Here is a 19,802-nt window from a genome sequence, read left to right as displayed (position 1 = left end):
CCTACATCCACACCCCCAGAGGAGCACTTGTAAACCCAGTCAGGTGTAGATACCTTATGGATTCCCTGTGATCAGCTATAATGATATCATTTAGTTTAGAAAAAAATGAAGCTTATCCCACAACACAGGCACTTTTTGAAAGATCTTAGGCATGAAGAGATGCAAACCTATGCAAGCACGGGGGGGAACATTCAAACTCCACACAGAGACTCCCAGCAGACAGCTGGGAATGCGAACCTGCAATCTTGCAGCTGTGAGGCCGCAGTGCTGACCAGTGGTTGGTGAAATAAGCTTTTCCCCATGTGGGCTTAAATGATTTACAAGACTACTATTTTCTTTTTGGTACACACATTCAGAGCTAATGTACCTCAAAGCCCTGCAGATGTAGACGCTTTTATCATAAAGGTCCTGTTGGGATCTGAACCCTTTAACTGTTTCTGGCCTGTTGAACCTTACAGCATGTGATGATATGTGCATTTCACATCTGGACTTTTAGGCTGAACATATTTACAAGAAATGACTCCGTTTGCCTTCGTCTGGACTAAAAGAGTAGTTGAGTTCAGCACTCTCTTTCACGCTGTTTCCTTTTTGACCGGGGTTTGTTTCAGGTCAGTGGCAGTGACTTGGGGCAGGAATGCCAATGGTGTGCTCACAGTCAGCAGCTATCACTAATGGCCTTGCCACATGCATCAAAAAAGGAGACAGAATTGCTGTGGAAGTGACAGAGCAAAATGTCACTGCATACAGCATTATGGGAAACATGTCCAGTGTCTATCAAGCACAGCTCAGAGGGAAAACAATTAAAAAAAACCCAAAGCAAGACACTAACGATACAGTGGAAGCCATTTGAAAAAATGTGAGCTGCAATGTTATGCATGCTCAAGTGCTTGGAAAGTTTTATATCTGTAAGAGTAGTGTAAACTTGCAAACAACAGCTCTGTGCGAAGTAAAATGTGAAAGTAAAAAGAGGGTTTTTATGTCCATTTTCAATCTAAACATTCAACGTTTCTAAGGTGGCAATTACATAATGTTTTAGCAGTAGATCTGTGCATTCTGGGGAAGTTGTTACTTGAGTGCAGTTTTTCAAATCATTACCGCCCTTGTTGCTTTTTTTTGCTGCCCAACGTCGTGCTATTGTGTATGACTTTGTGTATTGTGTATGACTTTGTGTATTGTGTATGACTTTGAAAAACATTGTACGTAAAGTCAGCAGGAGCTAATCGGATTATAAAGTCACAGTGGTGCCCCCACAATACTTCTGGATGTGTAGTCCTGTTTGTGTAAGTCAGACACAGTTAGCAAAACATGAGATCAGTTTACAGTGTGAATGAGTGTAAAGTTAGGCCATTATCAATTATCGCTCCTAAGTATTACTGGACTACTAGTGGAGGATCCTTCACTAGGCTACAGTCTGACCAGTTTGTCTGTTCTCTTCTTGAATGCAGCATGGAGGAGACAGTGCGCACATTACTACAAAACCAGGACTCACCGGAGGGCCCCAAGGTAGACCCACTGGACCTTATGAAGGCATACAAGGTACGCGAAACACCTCCAGAACTGCTAGACATGTTTAAGGACCTTCAGTATGGTTTCGTAACACTGATTATTTTGTGCTTGTGCTTGTCTTAGTTTTCGTTGCCTTAACATTACAAGAACTTAATTCCATAGCAGTGACTAAAAATGGTAATACAATATTTTGGATTTAGGTGTCATATTGGGTCTTGTAGAAGTTAGCCTTCAATATTGTTTTGGCATTTTTGCCTGTATTGTGAGTTTTTGAGGGGTATGCAGGAAATCTGGGAGGAGAGCCAGAGAGGGTGCATGCAGTATTATACAATATTATGTCTAAATAGTATTGAAGGTGTAGGAGTGAACTGCCATTTTTTTCTACTGTTTTCTCTTGTTTTCACAATCGGGGCTTAGTGAATGTAGTGAATGTCTTTTTGGATGTTTGTTTCTTCTTAGGGGATAATTAGGACTTTCTTTGGGAAATAGATTCTTTAGTTTGTTGTTTTGGCCTTGGTTTACCCTGAGTTATAGTGCTTCACTTTTGTATCGCATTCTCTTATTGTAGAAATAAATAGCACACTTAATTGCAAAATTTGGATTCTGGATTTTGGTTTGGGGCCCGGGGAGGGGACAGCCTTATTTGTTCTTGTATGTTGCACCCTTACCTCCTAGACAGGGGCGTAACACCTGTGAGTGCCTAAACTCCCGGTTGAAGACAAACTTTGATATGGAGGATGTGATCTTAATTTCATTAGTTCTTTGAGGCATGCGTCTTTGATCCACGCTCTTTTTGCATTTCAGGACAAACTCCTGGAGGAAATGTGGAAGCAACAGGACAGTCTGGAGGGTTCTGCCGCCACAGCGGCAGGGATGCCTACCTCACCTGAGGCTGGTGGTGGATCGGAAGAAAATTCAAAGGACAGCAATCCCCTGCTCGAGCGGCTCAGAGCCCTGGAGGTAAAATTAATTGCATGGTCCATTTTCCCCCTTCCCTAAACTATCTGCTACCCCCCATTTGTTTACTACTTTTACTGCTCCTCATGCTTCTGTACTTTTGTCACCTCCAAAATGTCTGACTGCTATATTAAAGATGGTGCCAATAATCTTTCAATTAATTCATTGTAGTTTACTTGATGCTGTACTGTTTGTGTAGATTTGTAATAAGCAATATCCTGAAAAATAACACTGAAGATGGTTGTGACCAGGACTGATGGTCAGAACCACTGATGGTCAGACTGATATATATATATATATATATTCTTTCTTCTTTATCTATTAGAAGCAGAATAACACTTATTACACAGTATTAAAGAAAATCCTGTAGTGATCGAATACATCAATGTTCAGTCCTTGTAGATTTAGCCATGAGCAACATGGGCAGCTGTCCAGGGCAGCATCTTGCCAGGCAGTGGCCTGCACGCCCACATAAAAACATTTTTAAAAACTTTAACATTTCCATAAAAACAAATTTGTGCTATTATTTTTCTATCGTGCATTTGCGCATCACCTTAATAAAACATGTCACCTGTAGCTCAGTCAGAGCAGGCACTCTGACTCTAGTTTGTGATCTTCAGCAGGCAGCTAGTCTCCCACTCACTAAATGAGGAGGGGGCTTATGCAGGGGGTATGTTAAGGTATATCTGCTCTGCATAGGCACTGATGAGGAGACTGGCTGTTGTGGTAAATGCAGCAATTCCTGCAACAAAGTTACTACAGCACTGTCCACTGGTTTCAAGGTTAATGTCCACTAAATAAGCATTTATATTCACACACACATTAGTCTGTGTACATGTACACAAAGTCTGCGTACGCGGGAGCCCACCGTTGACATCACCTCAGGGCTCCCACCAGCTGGGATGGGATGGGAGGATGCTATATGATTTACAGTATTGCTTCACAGGAATTTGGTATCACTTTTCCTTCTGCTTTATGAAAAATCGGTAAGAATAATGTTAAACTAGTCTGCACACCACCATGCAGTTAATCATACAGACTTCTTATTGTGACGTCATTTACATTTGGATCAAAGAACAAGAGGAGGCAAGAAAAGTCCGGTTTTAACAGCTAATTATACTGTTTATCCTACCTGTGTGTCTTAGAATTATACACTTTAGATTTATTTGTGTTTTTTAAGCAATGGGATAATACTGAAGGATTTTTTTTTTTATTCAATATAAAAATCAACAATATATCAACCATTTTCTTTAATACTCCTTTCTGATATCTATGAGTGTATTATTATGGGTTTTAAGGTTATACTTGGTGCTGAATGGTGCTTATTAAAAATCTTTTGGTAAGGTGCTGAAGGGAGGTTTGTTGAGGGCAGCATATAAGCTACAGCCATCTGGTTAGTAAGGTTGTTTAAGAAAGTAGATGCCATTAGTTGAACCCTAATGTGACTAATTATCACTTTTGGCACTTTTGCCATTGCAGAGGTCAGCATATTGTGGCCTTATCTAAATTACTTACAGGCCTTCATCAAAGCCTATAGATGCCTGTGCTAAAGCTTTGAATTGCTAATTGTGTGGTATTAGGCAGGGTCATATGATGTTAAATGCAAAATTTCTAACTGAGCAGATGTCTGTTTTGCAAAATAATGAGGGAAATGCTCACAAATCATTCAAGCTCCGTAAGTTAATGAATTCCCCAAGACCAAGGGAACATTAAACATGTCAGTTGCCATGATTGTGTAAATCAAAAGCATTTACCTTTTCAACAATTATTGCTCACAGATGATATATAAGTACTGCCACATGTCATTCATAGCATCATAATCTGTATGGATTCATCTGAAAAATACCAGTGAGACATGTTGATGACAGATAACTACAATCAGTGTTTCCTCACACCGCTCCATCTTTGAAACCTGCAGAAAAGAAGACCCCATTATGTTCAAGTGCAGTCCTAGGGCCATGGAAACAGCAGAAGACAAAAGAGTTCTTCGTATCCAGGAGGTGATAATTAAAATGCTGACAGGGTAGTTAATGTTGGGAGTCAGTGTTCCAGTGAATGTACAGTTTGCCTCTCTGTCACACATTCCCCGCTGAAAAGATAATAGGACCTACCATCTGTGGAGTAATAGCAATTATTAATCACGCTCAGGGGCAGATTGACAGGGTGTCCAGGGGGGCTACAGTAGTGCCCCCCAGCCCAGAAAAATTCTTTTTTTGACTAACATCTTTTGTTTTTAGCTTAATTTAAATCTTTACACATTATAGACTAGTTTGAATAGACTGTTTCATGTTGGATTGAACTGTCTGAACTTTAAGCTTCCACCTTATTCAGGATTCCCTTGAAAAAGGTTTATTAAAGCTGTGGTATGTAACTTAAGCTAAGACCATTGTGTGAATCAGTCCTCTCTCTCTCTCCCAGCTCTGATGCAGCTTTACTTCGCCTTACTTACTCGCTCTGCTCTGATTGGTTAGTAGGGTGACTATTCAAACACTTTTACAAGTGAATATCTCTACAACGCTGCCATTGTGTTCAGTGCTTCCTAGTCAGAGGAGGATTTAGCATTAGGAGTGTTGTTGGTGTTGCTAGATTTTTAGATATACATGTTTTAAAAAGTGCATAATGTTGCACGCTGCCACTGTAACTTCAGTGGGATGTTCCAGGTTGCATTTTTTAAAGTTTAAATTATTAATAAATTTAAAACGTACACATGAGAAAACACATTGAAAAAAGTTTCGCTAATTTGTGAACACTGGTGAACCATTAAGAAACACGCTGGAAAAATCAAATCAAATCTTATGTCTTTGGCCACATTCAGTACATTCAGGTCAAATCATTCACATCGCACCCAGTCACCACAGTTGTGCCCCAGGTTTCTGTCCTGGGTCCCCTGCTTTTTATCATTCACATACTCCCTCTTGGTCACGTTTTTTCTAAATATCACATTCACTTTCACTGTTACCAAACCTTATTCCACCCTCCTTCCCTCTTCCCTCACTGACTGCCTCTCTGATATAAAAATCTTGGCTCACATGCAACTTTCTCAAATTAAACAATGATAAAACAGAAATATCACTCATTGGCACCTAATCTACTTTAACCAAATCTGACGTCTTTAAAATTCCTCTTGACAGTTCTTCTATCTCTCCCTGTCCTCAGGTTAAGGGTTTGGGTGTCATCCTTGACAGCACACTCCCCTCTACTTCCCACATTAGTAGCACCACACGGACAACTTACTTCCATGTTCCAACCTCCCCCCTTTGTACTTTGCCTCCGCCCATACCCTCAGACCTTCTTCATCTTCTTCATCTATCCCACTCACTGTCCCTTCGGCTCACTTCACTTCTAGACCATTTTTTTACCATTATTAATAGCATTGTTCTTTGTTGCCACAGTTAGTGCAGAAATGACTTTACCTAATTATTTGTTCCGGAAGTCAGCTTTACACATTTGCAAATTGTACATGTATTTCTAAGAATAAAAAGAGAGAAAACCAAATGGATAATTAGATTAAACTGACCAAACAGCTACAATATATACACTATGTACTTTAAATGAATTGACAGAGAAATGGTAAATGTTCTGCACTTATATAGCGCTTTTCTACCTGTAGAAACTCAAAGCACTTTACACTGCTTCTTCTTCACCCATTCACACTCACAATCACACACACACACTGAAGGGACAATGCTCACTGGGGGCAACTAGGTTGAGGTTCAGTGTCTTGCTCAAGGACACTTTGACCTGTGGTCGGAAAAGCCAGAGATCGAACCAGCAACTGGGGGGGAGGATCGGTGGACAACCGCTCTACCTCCTGCGCCACAGTCGAGAAGGCTTTCATGTTTGTCCTACATACAGAGAATTTTTTAATAATTGTTTATAAGTTCAAGTAATTATTGTCATGGGTGCCTGTTGAATTATTGCAAATGACTGGACATCATTTCAGTGGCATTTGTTTTTCTGTACTATAGATAAGTATTTAGGAAAGCCTGCACAATTCCTCTTTCAGGGGGCTTGGTGGCTCATTGGTAGAGCACTGTGTTGGGTGCCGAGCCCCGACAAAAATGGGAGGGTTGCGGCAGGAAGGGCTCTAAACTAATGCCAAATCCATGTGTGGAGCACGTTCCGCTGCGGCGACCCCTGAAGGGACAAGCCAGAAGCCGTTGATCTTTGCATAATTACTCTGTCATTATTCATGATGATCTTTTACTAAAAAGTGCAACTTTAAATTGGATCCGTTTTCTGCTCTACTTTGTTGATCCTAATGGATAAATCGGAGTGTATGCTGTGGTTTTCATGCCATTGCTTCTTTATGGTGGCTGTTTTGACTTTATCCCCATTTGTTATTTTAACTTTGATGCTTAACTGGAGAAACATTACAGGGTTTTCCATTTAGCTGGAGACTACTTTCCAGTCATTATGGCACACTTGGGTACCTTCCGTGTAATCTATCATAAAAATAAAGTTGTAATAATTCCAAGAATCACAGATATTAGTGAGGAGAAGCATAATAAAAATAAATGGAGCTTGCTCTCTGTGGGTTATCCATTGAACGAGGATGAGGGAGTATGGTGTTAAACATTCTGCACAACATTTACATCTTTGCAAGTCGCAAGTTATTAAATTGTATATTTGCAATAATTGTGCACAAGTAAGACATTATGCAGATGAAACAAATTATATTTTTTGCCCAGAATATAATTTCTGTTGAAAAAATGTGAAGTGTCAATCAATCAAGCTCATTTATGAAGGTGATGTCACATAAATACTGTGACCTCAGGCAACCTGTGATGTTTACATTCCTACTGCACTGTATGAAATAAACCTGCAAACACAATACTTTTTGAGGAATATAGTTGCAACTGGATTTAGTTTTCTACAAAACCCATCATTCAAAAGCTATTTAGATTTCCAATTTTTTAAAGACGATATGTTAAATGTTTAAACTGAGAAATAAATAAAAAAAATTTTTTATTTATTTCTTGTTCATTTCAAATTTATTGCCAACATTTTTTTAAAAGTTAGGACATTGCCATGTTTTTCCCCATTCTTGCTTCATATAGGATTTCAGTTGCTTAACAGTTCCGTTGTCGTACTTTGCGATTCGACATAGTGTTGTTGACACAAGCAGGTCCTTCCACATCTGGATGGTAGTACAGTAAATGTTGCTCAAAATCCTGTATATATTGTTCACTATTTATGATGCAGATGTGCAAGTTACCCATCACAGATGTTGGCTTTTCAAATGTGGACTGAGAGGGCAGATGGTCCCTGTGCTCTCTGTCAGAATGGAGGACACAGTGTCCATCATAACTCATCAGACTGAAGTTTCTTACTTCACCTCAGTTCATTTTAAATGACCTCAGGTGGCTGCGTTCCTGGATCTTGTTTACTGTGTATATGGTTGTTTTAACTTCCATTTGTGGATGCAGAGACATTCTGTGTTCACTGACAGGGCTTTTCAAACACTGACTACAGTGTTAGGCCCTGATCAGACACAGTATTGTAGCAGCATGGGGAAGCTTTTTGCTTTTTTTTAATGACAGTGCAGCATTTTATTTTCTGAGTGCCTTGCCCTTTCCAACTCTATGCACCTTGTGTTTTTTGTGGAAAAGTGCCCAATGTCATTTGTTTTTTACACTGTCCATCCTGATGAATTGAGTGGCTCCGATGATTGACAGCAGTTTGTGAAACTGTCCCTGACCCATCCTAAAATAAGCCGTAAAGTGGCCATAATACAGGCGAAACACCTGGACCGGCTGGTGGTACTCCCTGTTATCATGAGACAGTCAGTGGCTCTTAATGTCTCATGCCGAGACGGATCATCTGTGTCCAATATAGAGAACAGTCTCTCATCGTCAATCAGAGCCAAAGGAAATGCTTTCCACCTTGCACATGCAGATGCGTAAGGCAAATGGTGAACGTTTATATAACTGTTTTAATAGATTTTTCATTAGCCGTTAGACTAAGGACAATGATTTGGTGGTTGCCAGGTAACAATAAAAAAGACAGAGCAGACTGCTATTTTTTTATTGTATAGGCTGCAATAAAAAAAAGGCAGTGCACCTTTGCAAAAGCGTTCAATTGGTGTTAACTTTAAATACGCTAACAAAACATAACTAATAATAACGGCAGTGGCGTGGTTAGTTCTGTGGTCTTACAACTTGAAGGTCCATGGTTTGAATCCCCAGCTTTCTGTGTGGAGTTTGCATGTTCCGTGCTTGTGTGGAATTCCTCTGGGTACTCGGGTCTCCTTCCACATTCCAAAGATATACATGTTAGGTTGATTCTTCTTCTTCTTTTCCTTTCGACTGTTCCCTTTCAGGGGTCGCCACAGCGAATCATGTGCCTCCATCTAACTCTGTCCTCTGCAGTGACTATAAATTGCCTGTAGGTGTGACTGTGAGTGTGAATGGTCTGTGTATGTCTCTCTGTGCTGGCCCTGAGATACACTGGAGACCTGTCCAGGGTGGACCCCACACCTGGAATAGGTTCCAGATTGTGACCCTTAACAAGATCAAAAAAAATCTATGTTTACTTGATTGGATAATGTGCAGAAAGTGTGGACTTACATATTTCATTTAGTTTTAATTATATTTTGTGGTGAACAATGAACTGGCTACAAGCCTTTATCCTGATCTGTGACCTGTAGAAACACTTTCATAAGACTCATTCTTGAGAGTGACAACAATTCTGTCTGTTCTGTTAGTTTTCTTAAGATCAGTATTTAATTAGAAGATAGTTGAGTATAATAGATGCTGAGTGTGTTTGGCTCTGACATTATGGTGGGTTAACACAACATAGAGTGCTGTAAAGTGAGTTCTCTATTAGCCCTGCTCTTTCCTACTGTTTTCAGCCATTTCAGTGATTTTCTGTGGGGTTACTGTTCAAAGGAGTTGCCCACAGCATTCAAGTGAATACAAACTTGCTAATGTATAGCCTTGAAGATTTACTGGATTCATCATTTTAGTGGCAAGTTCCCAGAGTGGTTTCTGTTTCCTGTCAGGCAAAACCCCTATCAGTGACTGAATTATATCTGGGGTACCTCAAGTGAGCCTACAGCTACAATGAGAGTCTGCAGGATGATTGCAATTTAAAGCATCACTCTTTCAGAACCATCTTTGTCCAGTGAACTTCTGGGTCCCACAGGTGCTGCAGGCAGAGAGCCTCTGTATCCATCCACCATCCACCATCCATCCATTTATCTATTTACCTGAACTTCTAGTTATGAGTAGACAATATCTTCAAACCTCCCATTTATCATGGTACACATTGGTTGGCACATAGGTTGTTGTAAAAAAGTAATTTTTCACGTGTAGTTAACTCTTTTAAGACATGAAACCTTGTATGCATTTCAAAATGGTACCTGGGCAGCAGGGCAGTCAAAATATTCTATGAAATACATGTATTTTAGCTTCCTTTTTGTAAAACTTTTGTCTGTACAGGCGGAGAACTCTGCTCTTTCGATGGAAAACGACAATCAGAGGAAGCAGTATGAACGATGTCTGGATGAGGTGAGTCCAGCACTTTCCATAAGTACAGTATGCAACATAACCTCTCATTACACCAATCAGCATCAACGTTAGAAGCATTTGGTGGTTTTAGCTTTTTATATATTATGTTTCCATTGGATAAAATGGATTCTGCATCTAAGTACAGTAATTGTGAAGATACTACGACACATGGTTACAGGGTGGGTTAGTTTGCAGAAAGACTGCAAATTCTAGTTTGACTCTGTCCAATGACAACGGTATCAACTGTCCACTAATGAGCACATTTGTGTATCACTTTTAATCTGTACAAAACACATAAATTAAAACACGCGGGGTCCAATAAGCTAAACTGACAACTGATAAGCTAAACTAACAATCTTCTCAGTTATATCAGCTGTACAGACATGTCATTCTATGGGTGTAACTTCTAAAAAGAAAAACAATAGTGAAAGTGTGATGACAAGATGGTTCATTCTGTCATGTGAAGATGATCTCAAGATGGTATTACATGTTAATTAATCAATTTACAGTGGTTAGTATACAGATTTATTTCACATTAAACAGCCAGGGGGTAGAGTAGTGGTTTCCTCCTTCCTCCAGTTTTTATGCTAAGCTATAGTGGAGCCAAGTGGTAAAGCTGCGTACTTTATGCAAAGTAAAGAGATTGCTATTGATCTTCTCATCTCACTCATGGGGGCAAGGGGAATAACATAATTCATCAAAATGATAAATTATTGCTACTTTTAAGTCTAGACAAAAGTTATCTGGTGGTCAGAATTAAAAATGTATGTGCATAAAAAAGATATTGACATAAACATGCAGACGATTATCTGTAGTCTTAGGGAAAGAAGTGAACGTGTCTAATTGAAGACAGACAACCGAACCCTGGGTGATATGAGAACAAAAGCTGAAGGAGTCGGACCAATTCGTCCTGCATGCAGGCTGTCTACCTGCCCTTCCTCTCTCTTCTTTTCTCCTTGACAACACTTTGATTGTCTCATCTCTCTCCTTGTCTGTCCCCCATCTATCTCTGGCAGCTGGCAAAACCGCTGCACTTTATTTTTTTTTTTAGCTGGCTTCATTAATGGGCTTGTTACCATGGAGACTGCTGCCCATGAGAATATATATTCTGGTTGGGGACAGAATTTTCAGAGATTCTGCTATGGGATTAATTTCTCTTCTGCCGTTTTTCAGTTTATTATGCATATGAATCTTTTTCGGAGGCAAATAATTCAGAAGGCGTTGTGCCATGGTCTGAATGAGCTGAGGCAAGTTGTTTTCATAGTTAGATGAAAGAGGAAGTGGAAATATGTTTATTATTCCAGTAGGTATAATGCAGGCAAGGTATAATGCATGCCTCTGGTTCACAAACAAAACAAGTTGGGAAAAAGTATGTCAGACTGTGCTGTTTTTATAAAAATGTAGACATAATAGACAAGTTCAGTCAATATTAAACTAAAAATACCAAAGGAAGCAAAGATCTTTTGACTATATTTTGGTTTATTTATGTGCCGTGGACAAAGTCTGATACGCTAACTGCAGGCAACTGCTGTGTGAGTTCACTAAATCTGAGTCTGTGATGCAATTTGTTCTCACAGCATCTTACACGCCTCTAGATTCTCTCTGATGGTGTTTGTACTGGGTCATTTCAAAGCCTCACACAAAGATCCGAAGAGTTTTTTAAAATAATGTCCACATTCATAATACATTTTTAACTTTTTTTTTTTTAACTTTCTTTTTACCCATGTTTCTTCAAGGTGGCTAACCAAGTGGTACAGGCCCTACTCACACAGAAGGTTTGTGCTTTTGTCTCTTCATTGCTGAACTAGTGTTCATCCAGTCTGCCGTTAGAAACAGTCACATTAATGAAGAGTGTTACAATGATGAGTTGTCGCTTGTCACTACACAACAAAAGTCTAGATGAACAACATATCTCTTGTAAAATGGTCTAAAGGTAAATTGTAAATGTTGTGATGTTGTAAAATGCAATACACTTTACACTGTAATACAGCAGTGTTGACTAAAGCCAGACTTGACACAAGCATCTGTATTGAACAACTTGACAACATTTAATAAAAGCTTTGATTCCTCCCCAAGCCAATAAGTATATTATAAAAAAGTTGCAGTTATGTCACTCATTTTATTAACAGAGATTGTTTGATTCAATCCAGTCAGTCACACCATTGTCATATAGCAATAAAAAAGCAGGAAACATAATATTTAACTATAATATTACAGAGGATTTGTTCTTTGAATGAAATGCATAATTTACAGTGGAAGCACAGTTTATTATATTGGATTCATACAGTTGGTTGTATTTGGTAAAAGTTTTTAAACTTAGTTGGGTTTTTGACGTTCTGTTTAAAACTAATCACGGTGTCTGATGCCCTAAACTCCTATGATAAAGAAAGCAGTCAATCTAGTTTCCTTCAAAACAGAATTTGTACTCTGCATTTGGTCTGGGTCAGAACGCATTCATCTGCAGTTTAAATCATCTGTAATTTGTTTTTGAAAATATTGTATCATGTACTCTAATTGTGGGAATAATGTATTGTAGATTTTTGGTATTGTTACACCACTGTGCTACATTATGATCACTGATCATTCTTCACCTTACAGTAAACTCAAAACATCAGTTGGATTTAAAGGAAGCAAATGTAATTACTTCTTCTAATTTGACAAACTATATTTAAAGAAGAATCATTGTGGGCTTGTTTAAGACTCGAAATGCAAGTGAAATGACTTAGGACAATAACAATAACTCGCCTAGATTCTTTCCAAGCAGTGGTTAATACTGTGTCATTTTCACGACATATTAATGAACTTGGTCGATATGTAGAACAAAATAGAGCAGAGCTTTCACAGTTAAGTACAGTTTTTATGCAAAGGCAAAACGGAATAGAACATATATCGTGTCTCTGACATGAATGCAGCATTGTAATGTGTAGCTGCTCAAACTAGCATCTGATACACATGTTCTCTGAAGCATGACCGTCAGTCGCCCTAATCTGTTTATTTTGCTCCTCTCTGGGGGATTTCTAGGACTTGAAAGAGGAGTGTGTGAAGCTGCGGACTCGTGTGTTTGACTTGGAGCAGCAAAACCGCATACTGAGCGTGCTGTTTCAACAACGTGTCAAAATGTCCACGATTCCAGTCTCCCAGGTAGGAGCACATGGCACAATGGATACAAACAGACACTGACAGACCTCGCCTGCCCCAAGGCTGTTTGAATTTTTCATGAGCAGTGCTCCACTAAAGGTTACTAACTTTAAAAAGGAACACAAAGAAAGAGGAATCTAAAGTTCACTGAAATTGCTACAGTTTTATAAATGAAAATAGAGTAATTTGGGCCTTTTGATTCCTCTGTTATCTATCTAGAGTTGATAGTGTCACAGTGGCTTGCTAAAGTGCACTATAGGTCATCAGACAAGCATTATGCATCGCTTACCACTTTATACTTTATGCTAATTAGATCTGAATTTAGTCTAATGGTGAGCCAGACCTCTCATCCAGCTGCTTCTGCAATGTGACAAAATCAAAGACAAAGCTGAATATCCTTCTTTAATTGGAATCCAGTCAACAGTAGAGACTTAGGGATAACTGGTTAAAACCTAAAAAATTGGATTTATTGATTTAAATTGTGCTTTAAAAGAACTGCTCTGATAGTTTTTACTATTATACGATCTCAGAAATACAGAAATTATCATCCAACTTTATACAGGAGCAACAATAGTTTTTGTTTTTCTGACGTATATTTCTATATGTTTTGTGTTCACTTTTCACATCTATGGCTCCCGCAGTTTCCAAGTAATTTAAAGGGCATTTACTCAGCTGGTGGCTGGTGTCTAGATTTACCTGTTCACACCATATCTGCTGGGGAGAGTCATAGAGGGATGTCGGTGACTTTGCATGATATAAAACATTATTTCTGTTGCTTTAAACAATGTATGAAACTCCCCAAACCTTACTATGATACCTGGCCAACACTGAACAGCAGACAGACAAGGTTAAAAAGTTCTCATAAGCTGGTGAAGATCAAAACAGAGCTATAAGGAGTTTAAATATTGAACTGAAGACTGTTACTTACCATGAAACAAGACTTCAGATTAGTTCTACAACATGCTAATGTTGCTTTGCGCTCAGTCTGTCAATAGACAACTGTTTATGAGACATAAATGTGTTTTTTTTCCTTTTGATCATTCAAATGCTCAGTTTGTTCTCTTGCTGGCACACAACTGTATATGCCAGGTGCGGGATTTAGTTTTAAGTTACTATTTCGGGTTAAGTTTAGATTTGCCCCCTAGGAAAACCAATAATCGCGTGCAATGATCAGCTGTGATTGTAACACACTATGGCATCACAGCAATGAGATGATTCCGATGTTATCACACCCATAAGAGTTTCTCAGTAAAAGCGAACTTCATCTACTTGTAGCTGTAGCAAATAAGCTCCATTGTTGTATACAAAGCTAGAAAGTCTATATGAGAGATGGTGGATGGATATGTGATAAATCACAACACATAAAAACAGGAGAATCAATAGAGAATGTGAAGTTAGTGTACATCATGTAATATTAACTATTGGGGGACGCAGGCACCATGTTGTGAGGTATGTGGTCTGTTTACCTGTGTTTGTTTTTTTGGTTTAAGTCATTTAGATTTAACAGTGATCGGAAGAGATGAAGAGGAAGAAAAGGGGACATTGCTTGGAGAGATTCAATCACAATAGAGACAGAATGTGCAAAAACTAATATTGAGAAATTCATAGATAATAATTGATATATATTAGAGAATTTATGGATACAAAGGTAAGACTGCACTTCTCTACTGACATAATACTAGCAGTACTTATCTATTATGGCCACACTTTTCAGACAAATGACAGAATGTCAAAACACCGGCTCAGCTCACCAACAGAAAGGCAGGGGAAACAACCCAACATGGCACCCTGTTCCCCAACAGTTCACCCGGTTTAACATCAGTAGTTAATGTTGTTTAGTACAGCAATTTATTAAAGCATTTTATTAAATCATCATGTACTTCCATGGCCCTAACCAAGTATTTTTATTACCTAAACCTTGTGTATGTGATGACTTACTGACCCCAGTAGGAATTGCAGCAGGACTCTGGAAAACTCATATCCATAGTTTTCAGTATCCATCTTTGAAGTGTGCCCCAGTTTAGTTCCATATTCTTTGTTGCCTAAATTTTGTGAGTAAGATTTGAGGGTCTGTTCTCTTTCATGTAGAAAAAGCTTTGGACAGAGATTTTGGTTTTCAGATATGTCACAGCGACAATGATAGGGAATGTCAAGAAGCTCATTAAATTCTAATAAAAGAATTTAAGAGCAGCTGAAATCAGACCGATTAGTGCTAAAAAGAAATGGGATAAAATACTTTATTTTAAATTAAATCAAACATTTCTGTTACATGCTGTCACTTTTCTTTCGTTTTGCCCTTTCACCCATTCTCATGCATCTTTATTTATTATTAGTATTTTTCTTTTTTTACAAATGTGTTTGAACAGGGCATGGTAACCCAACAACTGCAATTACACATTTTAGTCTTTCATCTTAGTTTCAACAGCTATAACATGTTACATGAAGGCACCTTGTAAAGTTTAATTTTCCTTTAACCTTTTCTCCTTTGATCCTCATACTGGCTGATTCTTTTAATATATTTCTTCAGAGTATTTTGAGGCTTTTTTATGTAACCTTGCTGTCGGGCTTGATTTGGCTGCTTTAATCAGCGTCTAACAATAATGAGACAGCTCTGCTCTGATGCTACATGCCACCGGCTGGATAGCCACATTTTAAATTGATCAAATCCATTTAGATCTGACGTCTTTTCAAAGTGAGTATGGTGAGCTAGGTCATGCTTTCTAGGCCTTCGTAGAACTAGTATATTTCTGAAGCAGTAAAGCAGTAAAGTACTACAAGTATATATAACAAGAGCAAAAAAACTGTTGAAAATAAAATACAATGTAAACATGCATCCTGCAATGAAGCTTAGTTTATGAATCTAAAGTGAGCAGGCAAACTACCATGAATAATTAATGAAGGATTTGATTTTTGATGGACAGGCTATTTTGTTTTATCCCTAACACTGAAAAACAAAACCCTGAATCGGATGGCTGAGCCCGGCTTGTTAGCTCTTCCTTGAAGCTTTACAATCAAAAAAGGTGTAAGCAGTAATTGACAGAAATGTTGGGTTAGTGAACTGCAGTGAGGATCCATCACTGTCATTATAACAGCGGGAATTACACATGAATCCAATTGTAATTACATTAGTGACATGTGCAAACGGTGGGCCGCTTGTAATTCTCAATCTTAAGGCAAAGAGGTTTTTTTTTCTGTGATGTAACTGGCATGTTTATGTCAGCGTACACACCTTAGTACATACAATTACATGGACTAAGGTATCGACTACAAACTTTAAATGCATTAAAATGTATCAATGTGTATCAGTCGGAGGTAACTACTTTTCTCAACTTGTGTGTTTTGTGACATCCACCTTTACGGTGATTTGTTTTTGGGTTGTGCACTTTTTTCTAGAATTCTTAGTTTCCTCAAAGCCTCCAACCTTAACATGCTCCACTGAGTAAAACCAGTGGCAGATGAAAACCTTACATGAGTGCACTAGTAAGCAGACTGCAATCTTTCTCCAATCACAACACAAACATAAATGCCATATTTCCATAATATTTTCCAATTTGTTTTCGGTCATTTGGGGTTTGAATGGCATTTCTGTAATTACAGTATTTTGCTCAGTCCTCCTGATCAGCAAAGGGTTGTTGGCATCCAACTGGAATTAGTCTCGTCACTCCTAGTAGTCACATAACTCTGGTGTGTCGATGACGAGTTATCCAGGTGAGGTTGAAGATGAGTCGTGGCAACATACAGCTGACCCACAACAGGAACAGTCTAAATATATAAAATTTCCACGGGGGAAAGAGCCTTATTAATACTTCTATGAGGCATTTTGTGCTAGTTAAAGTTTCTGTTGGACTTGTTTTAAACCCCGTTAATGATCTTTCCTTTCACTCAGCTGCTTGTTCCTGTCTGCAGCCTTTTGTTACGTCATCTGGGGGTTGATATTCCGCTCCGCTTTCATATGGTGTTGGAGTTGTGATGTTGGAGTCACATGGGTTAAAGTGTGAATGACTGTGGAACCTCCTCAGGAGTGATGAAAGAACTGCATTGTAAGTGTTTGAGAGGTGGTGTTGTACAGTAGACAAACTTCCCTGTTAAATAATTGTCCTTCTAATTTGACATACTCTATTGGAGAAACCATGAAAGCCATTATCCTTTTAAAACTACACCTTTGTAAGCCACATAAACTAGCTGCAAACCTGTCTTTTCTTCAGTGTTAGGATTGGTCCATGTTCACTGGGGCAACTATGCTTTAGTTGGTTGGGATGCCGTGTATCAATTGCAGGGTCAGTGGTTTCTAAAATCCTAATGAAATGACTCATCCCGAGTTTCGTGCTTCCTCTTTCTTTTTTTCTGTATCATCTTGGGTCTTCTGAATTAAAGCTTTAAATTTTTAAATTACAGGTTTCGATGCAGTGTTTAAGTGCCACAGTTTGTGAAGTGAAGTGACAATGACAGATAGGACATACTTTATGGCCTGAATGAAAAATGGTGTGTGTGTGATGAAATAAGATTTGGATTCACGTGGATGCCTTTTCTTCATCTTGGGCAAAACTGAAACCTAGACACATAATTAGACTTAATTGGAGCCATGGTAGAATTTTAGACAAAACTTTTCTAAACTACTAAAATCCCAATAAAATGACTCATCTTTCCTTTGCAGAGAGTCATAATTTTTATGCAGAAGACAGGAGATGTCTCTAAAGGTCTCATTGGATTGTTGGGGTTCTTAGCATGATTCCTCTCCTCTGACAAACTTACATTCTTACGTATTCAGGGGACTGGTTTTCTATCAGCTATAGCTACATGGAAATTCCCACTACACCTCATTATGTATGCTGTAGGCCTAGCAGAGCAGGAAATGCTGCCCTTCATCTTTAACCTTTATCTGTAAAGGTCAAACTTGGACAAGAGAGATTCTGTCTTTGTGGGTAGGAACAGAATCTATCCCTGCAGAGATGCTCAGCTGCTTCTGCTGGGAATAAGTATTGTTGGTGCACACACACTTTTTCTTTCCAAGATTACATTTGAATGCAGTGCTGTTTTATTATTTTCAACTCTGCAAAAATGAGCTTTAATTGGCCAGATTTTTTAAATTTGAAACTCGTTTCATAGTTTAAAAGACATTTGCTTTGGTACTGATGCAACAGTATTGTTTAATGGAACATTCAGTAGTTGCTACAGTACATCCCTCTTCAGAAACAGGAGAGAGTTTAACCTGCAGTGTGTTTCTTTAAAACCATTCAGATGAGTTTCTGAGGATTAAACACTGTCTGTTCTGAACACATTTTTATTATTAGATCATTCTCAGGCTGTAAAATAGACTTTCTTGTCCTCCATTTGTTAGTTTGGATGGTGAATTTAAAATCTTACCAACTAATTTTACTGTTTCACCAGGCAAGATGATTTTAGTAGCATAAAAATTCATAATATTAATAACCCGACACCGCTGGCAGCATGAGGAAAACAACCTTTTATGTGCCAAATGCTGAGCCTTTGATTCACTAATGCAGCATTCCCACATATCCAAGAGGCTACATTAGTAGTGTAAGATAATTATCTTATGCCTAAAGCCTGAATAATAACCACTGTTTTTGTATTTGTCTCCACTAAAGTCACAAACAAAAGAACAAAGCTTAGATGTAAATCATTGATTTCCAAGTTTGGGGTATTTTGAATGTGGTCTCCCGGAGAAAAGTTACGTTTACATGTAGTTTTGACTTGAATTAAGAGCTTTTAGGGGAATTTATAGGTAAGGTGACGATTTGTTCATATGAAAAATCTGAATACAAATGTTAATTTAAATAAAAAAGGCTTAAATGGATTTTTGGCTGCTGCAAGCAGATGCACTGTATTATAATATGATGTTAGATATTAAAAGTTCAAGCCATACAAAAGCTAGTAAACAATTGCCAATACATACCCGGGTTTATTAGCATCTTCTGGACACATGTAGAACCGACTTGCCCCTTTTAGATTACTGTATCATAATGCAGCTGCAAATAGTCTGTCCACATCCAGCCATCCATTACCTATAACTGCTTATCCTGCTCAGTGTGACCGGGGGCTGGAACTTCGGTTGTCATTGGGTGAGAGGCGTGGTTCACCCTGGACAGGTTGCCAGACTGTCTCAGGACCAACACAGACACACAGACATGCAATGGCATTAATCTATTCCTAAAATATTGCTAATTTTATGAACAAAACTGGCCCATCTCTACCTCCTACATGAATCAAAGAGAGAACATATTAAATAAATAAATGCATTTTGTTTTTCGGAAACATCTTTCTATGCTGAACACATTCAGTGGGGCAGACCTTGAACAAAACCTGGGGTCATTGTTCCTCACGAACTCGTCACCTCTGAAAACCTGGTTGAGCCTAGCCTCTGAGACCAGATGAGCAGCAGGATTATAGCAACCAAAGATCGTGGCCTTTGTTCTTCCACAAAGTGGGAGCAAAGAGTCAAAAATCCATTGGACTCCACACTATGTTAAAGCTGCAGAGAGTACTTGGAAAAAATGGAAGCGGTCATTTCATTCTACTCACTGATGGAAGCAGTCTATAAGAAAAGAGAATATGATGAGTGATGGAGGATTTTGATGTTGGAGACACGCTTTCAGTTTGCCAGATAGCACAAAAGTAATTATGTATGAATTACTGAAACGGAAAAATTGTTTTTCAATGCAAGTTACGCTT

The 19,802-nt window shown here is 38.6% G+C and overlaps 1 protein-coding gene across 9 annotated transcripts in view; it reads left to right on the top strand.

The window, feature by feature from the left end:
- Positions 1 to 19,802, top strand: part of LOC137133192 (nck-associated protein 5-like) — a 74,894-nt gene that overhangs the window by 27,627 nt on the left and 27,465 nt on the right. For all 9 annotated transcript variants that reach the window (XM_067516534.1, XM_067516531.1, XM_067516530.1 and 6 more), the window contains 5 exons: positions 1,446 to 1,536; positions 2,311 to 2,466; positions 9,906 to 9,974; positions 11,711 to 11,749; positions 12,996 to 13,115. In XM_067516534.1, the coding sequence (XP_067372635.1) occupies positions 1,446 to 1,536; positions 2,311 to 2,466; positions 9,906 to 9,974; positions 11,711 to 11,749; positions 12,996 to 13,115 (475 nt within the window). The remainder of the gene's footprint in view (positions 1 to 1,445; positions 1,537 to 2,310; positions 2,467 to 9,905; positions 9,975 to 11,710; positions 11,750 to 12,995; positions 13,116 to 19,802) is intronic.

This window comes from Channa argus, chromosome 9 (assembly GCF_033026475.1).
Source record: "Channa argus isolate prfri chromosome 9, Channa argus male v1.0, whole genome shotgun sequence".
NCBI lineage: Eukaryota > Metazoa > Chordata > Actinopteri > Anabantiformes > Channidae > Channa > Channa argus.
Note: the sequence above shows the minus strand (reverse complement) of the source record. Positions and strands in the feature narration are given on the sequence as shown.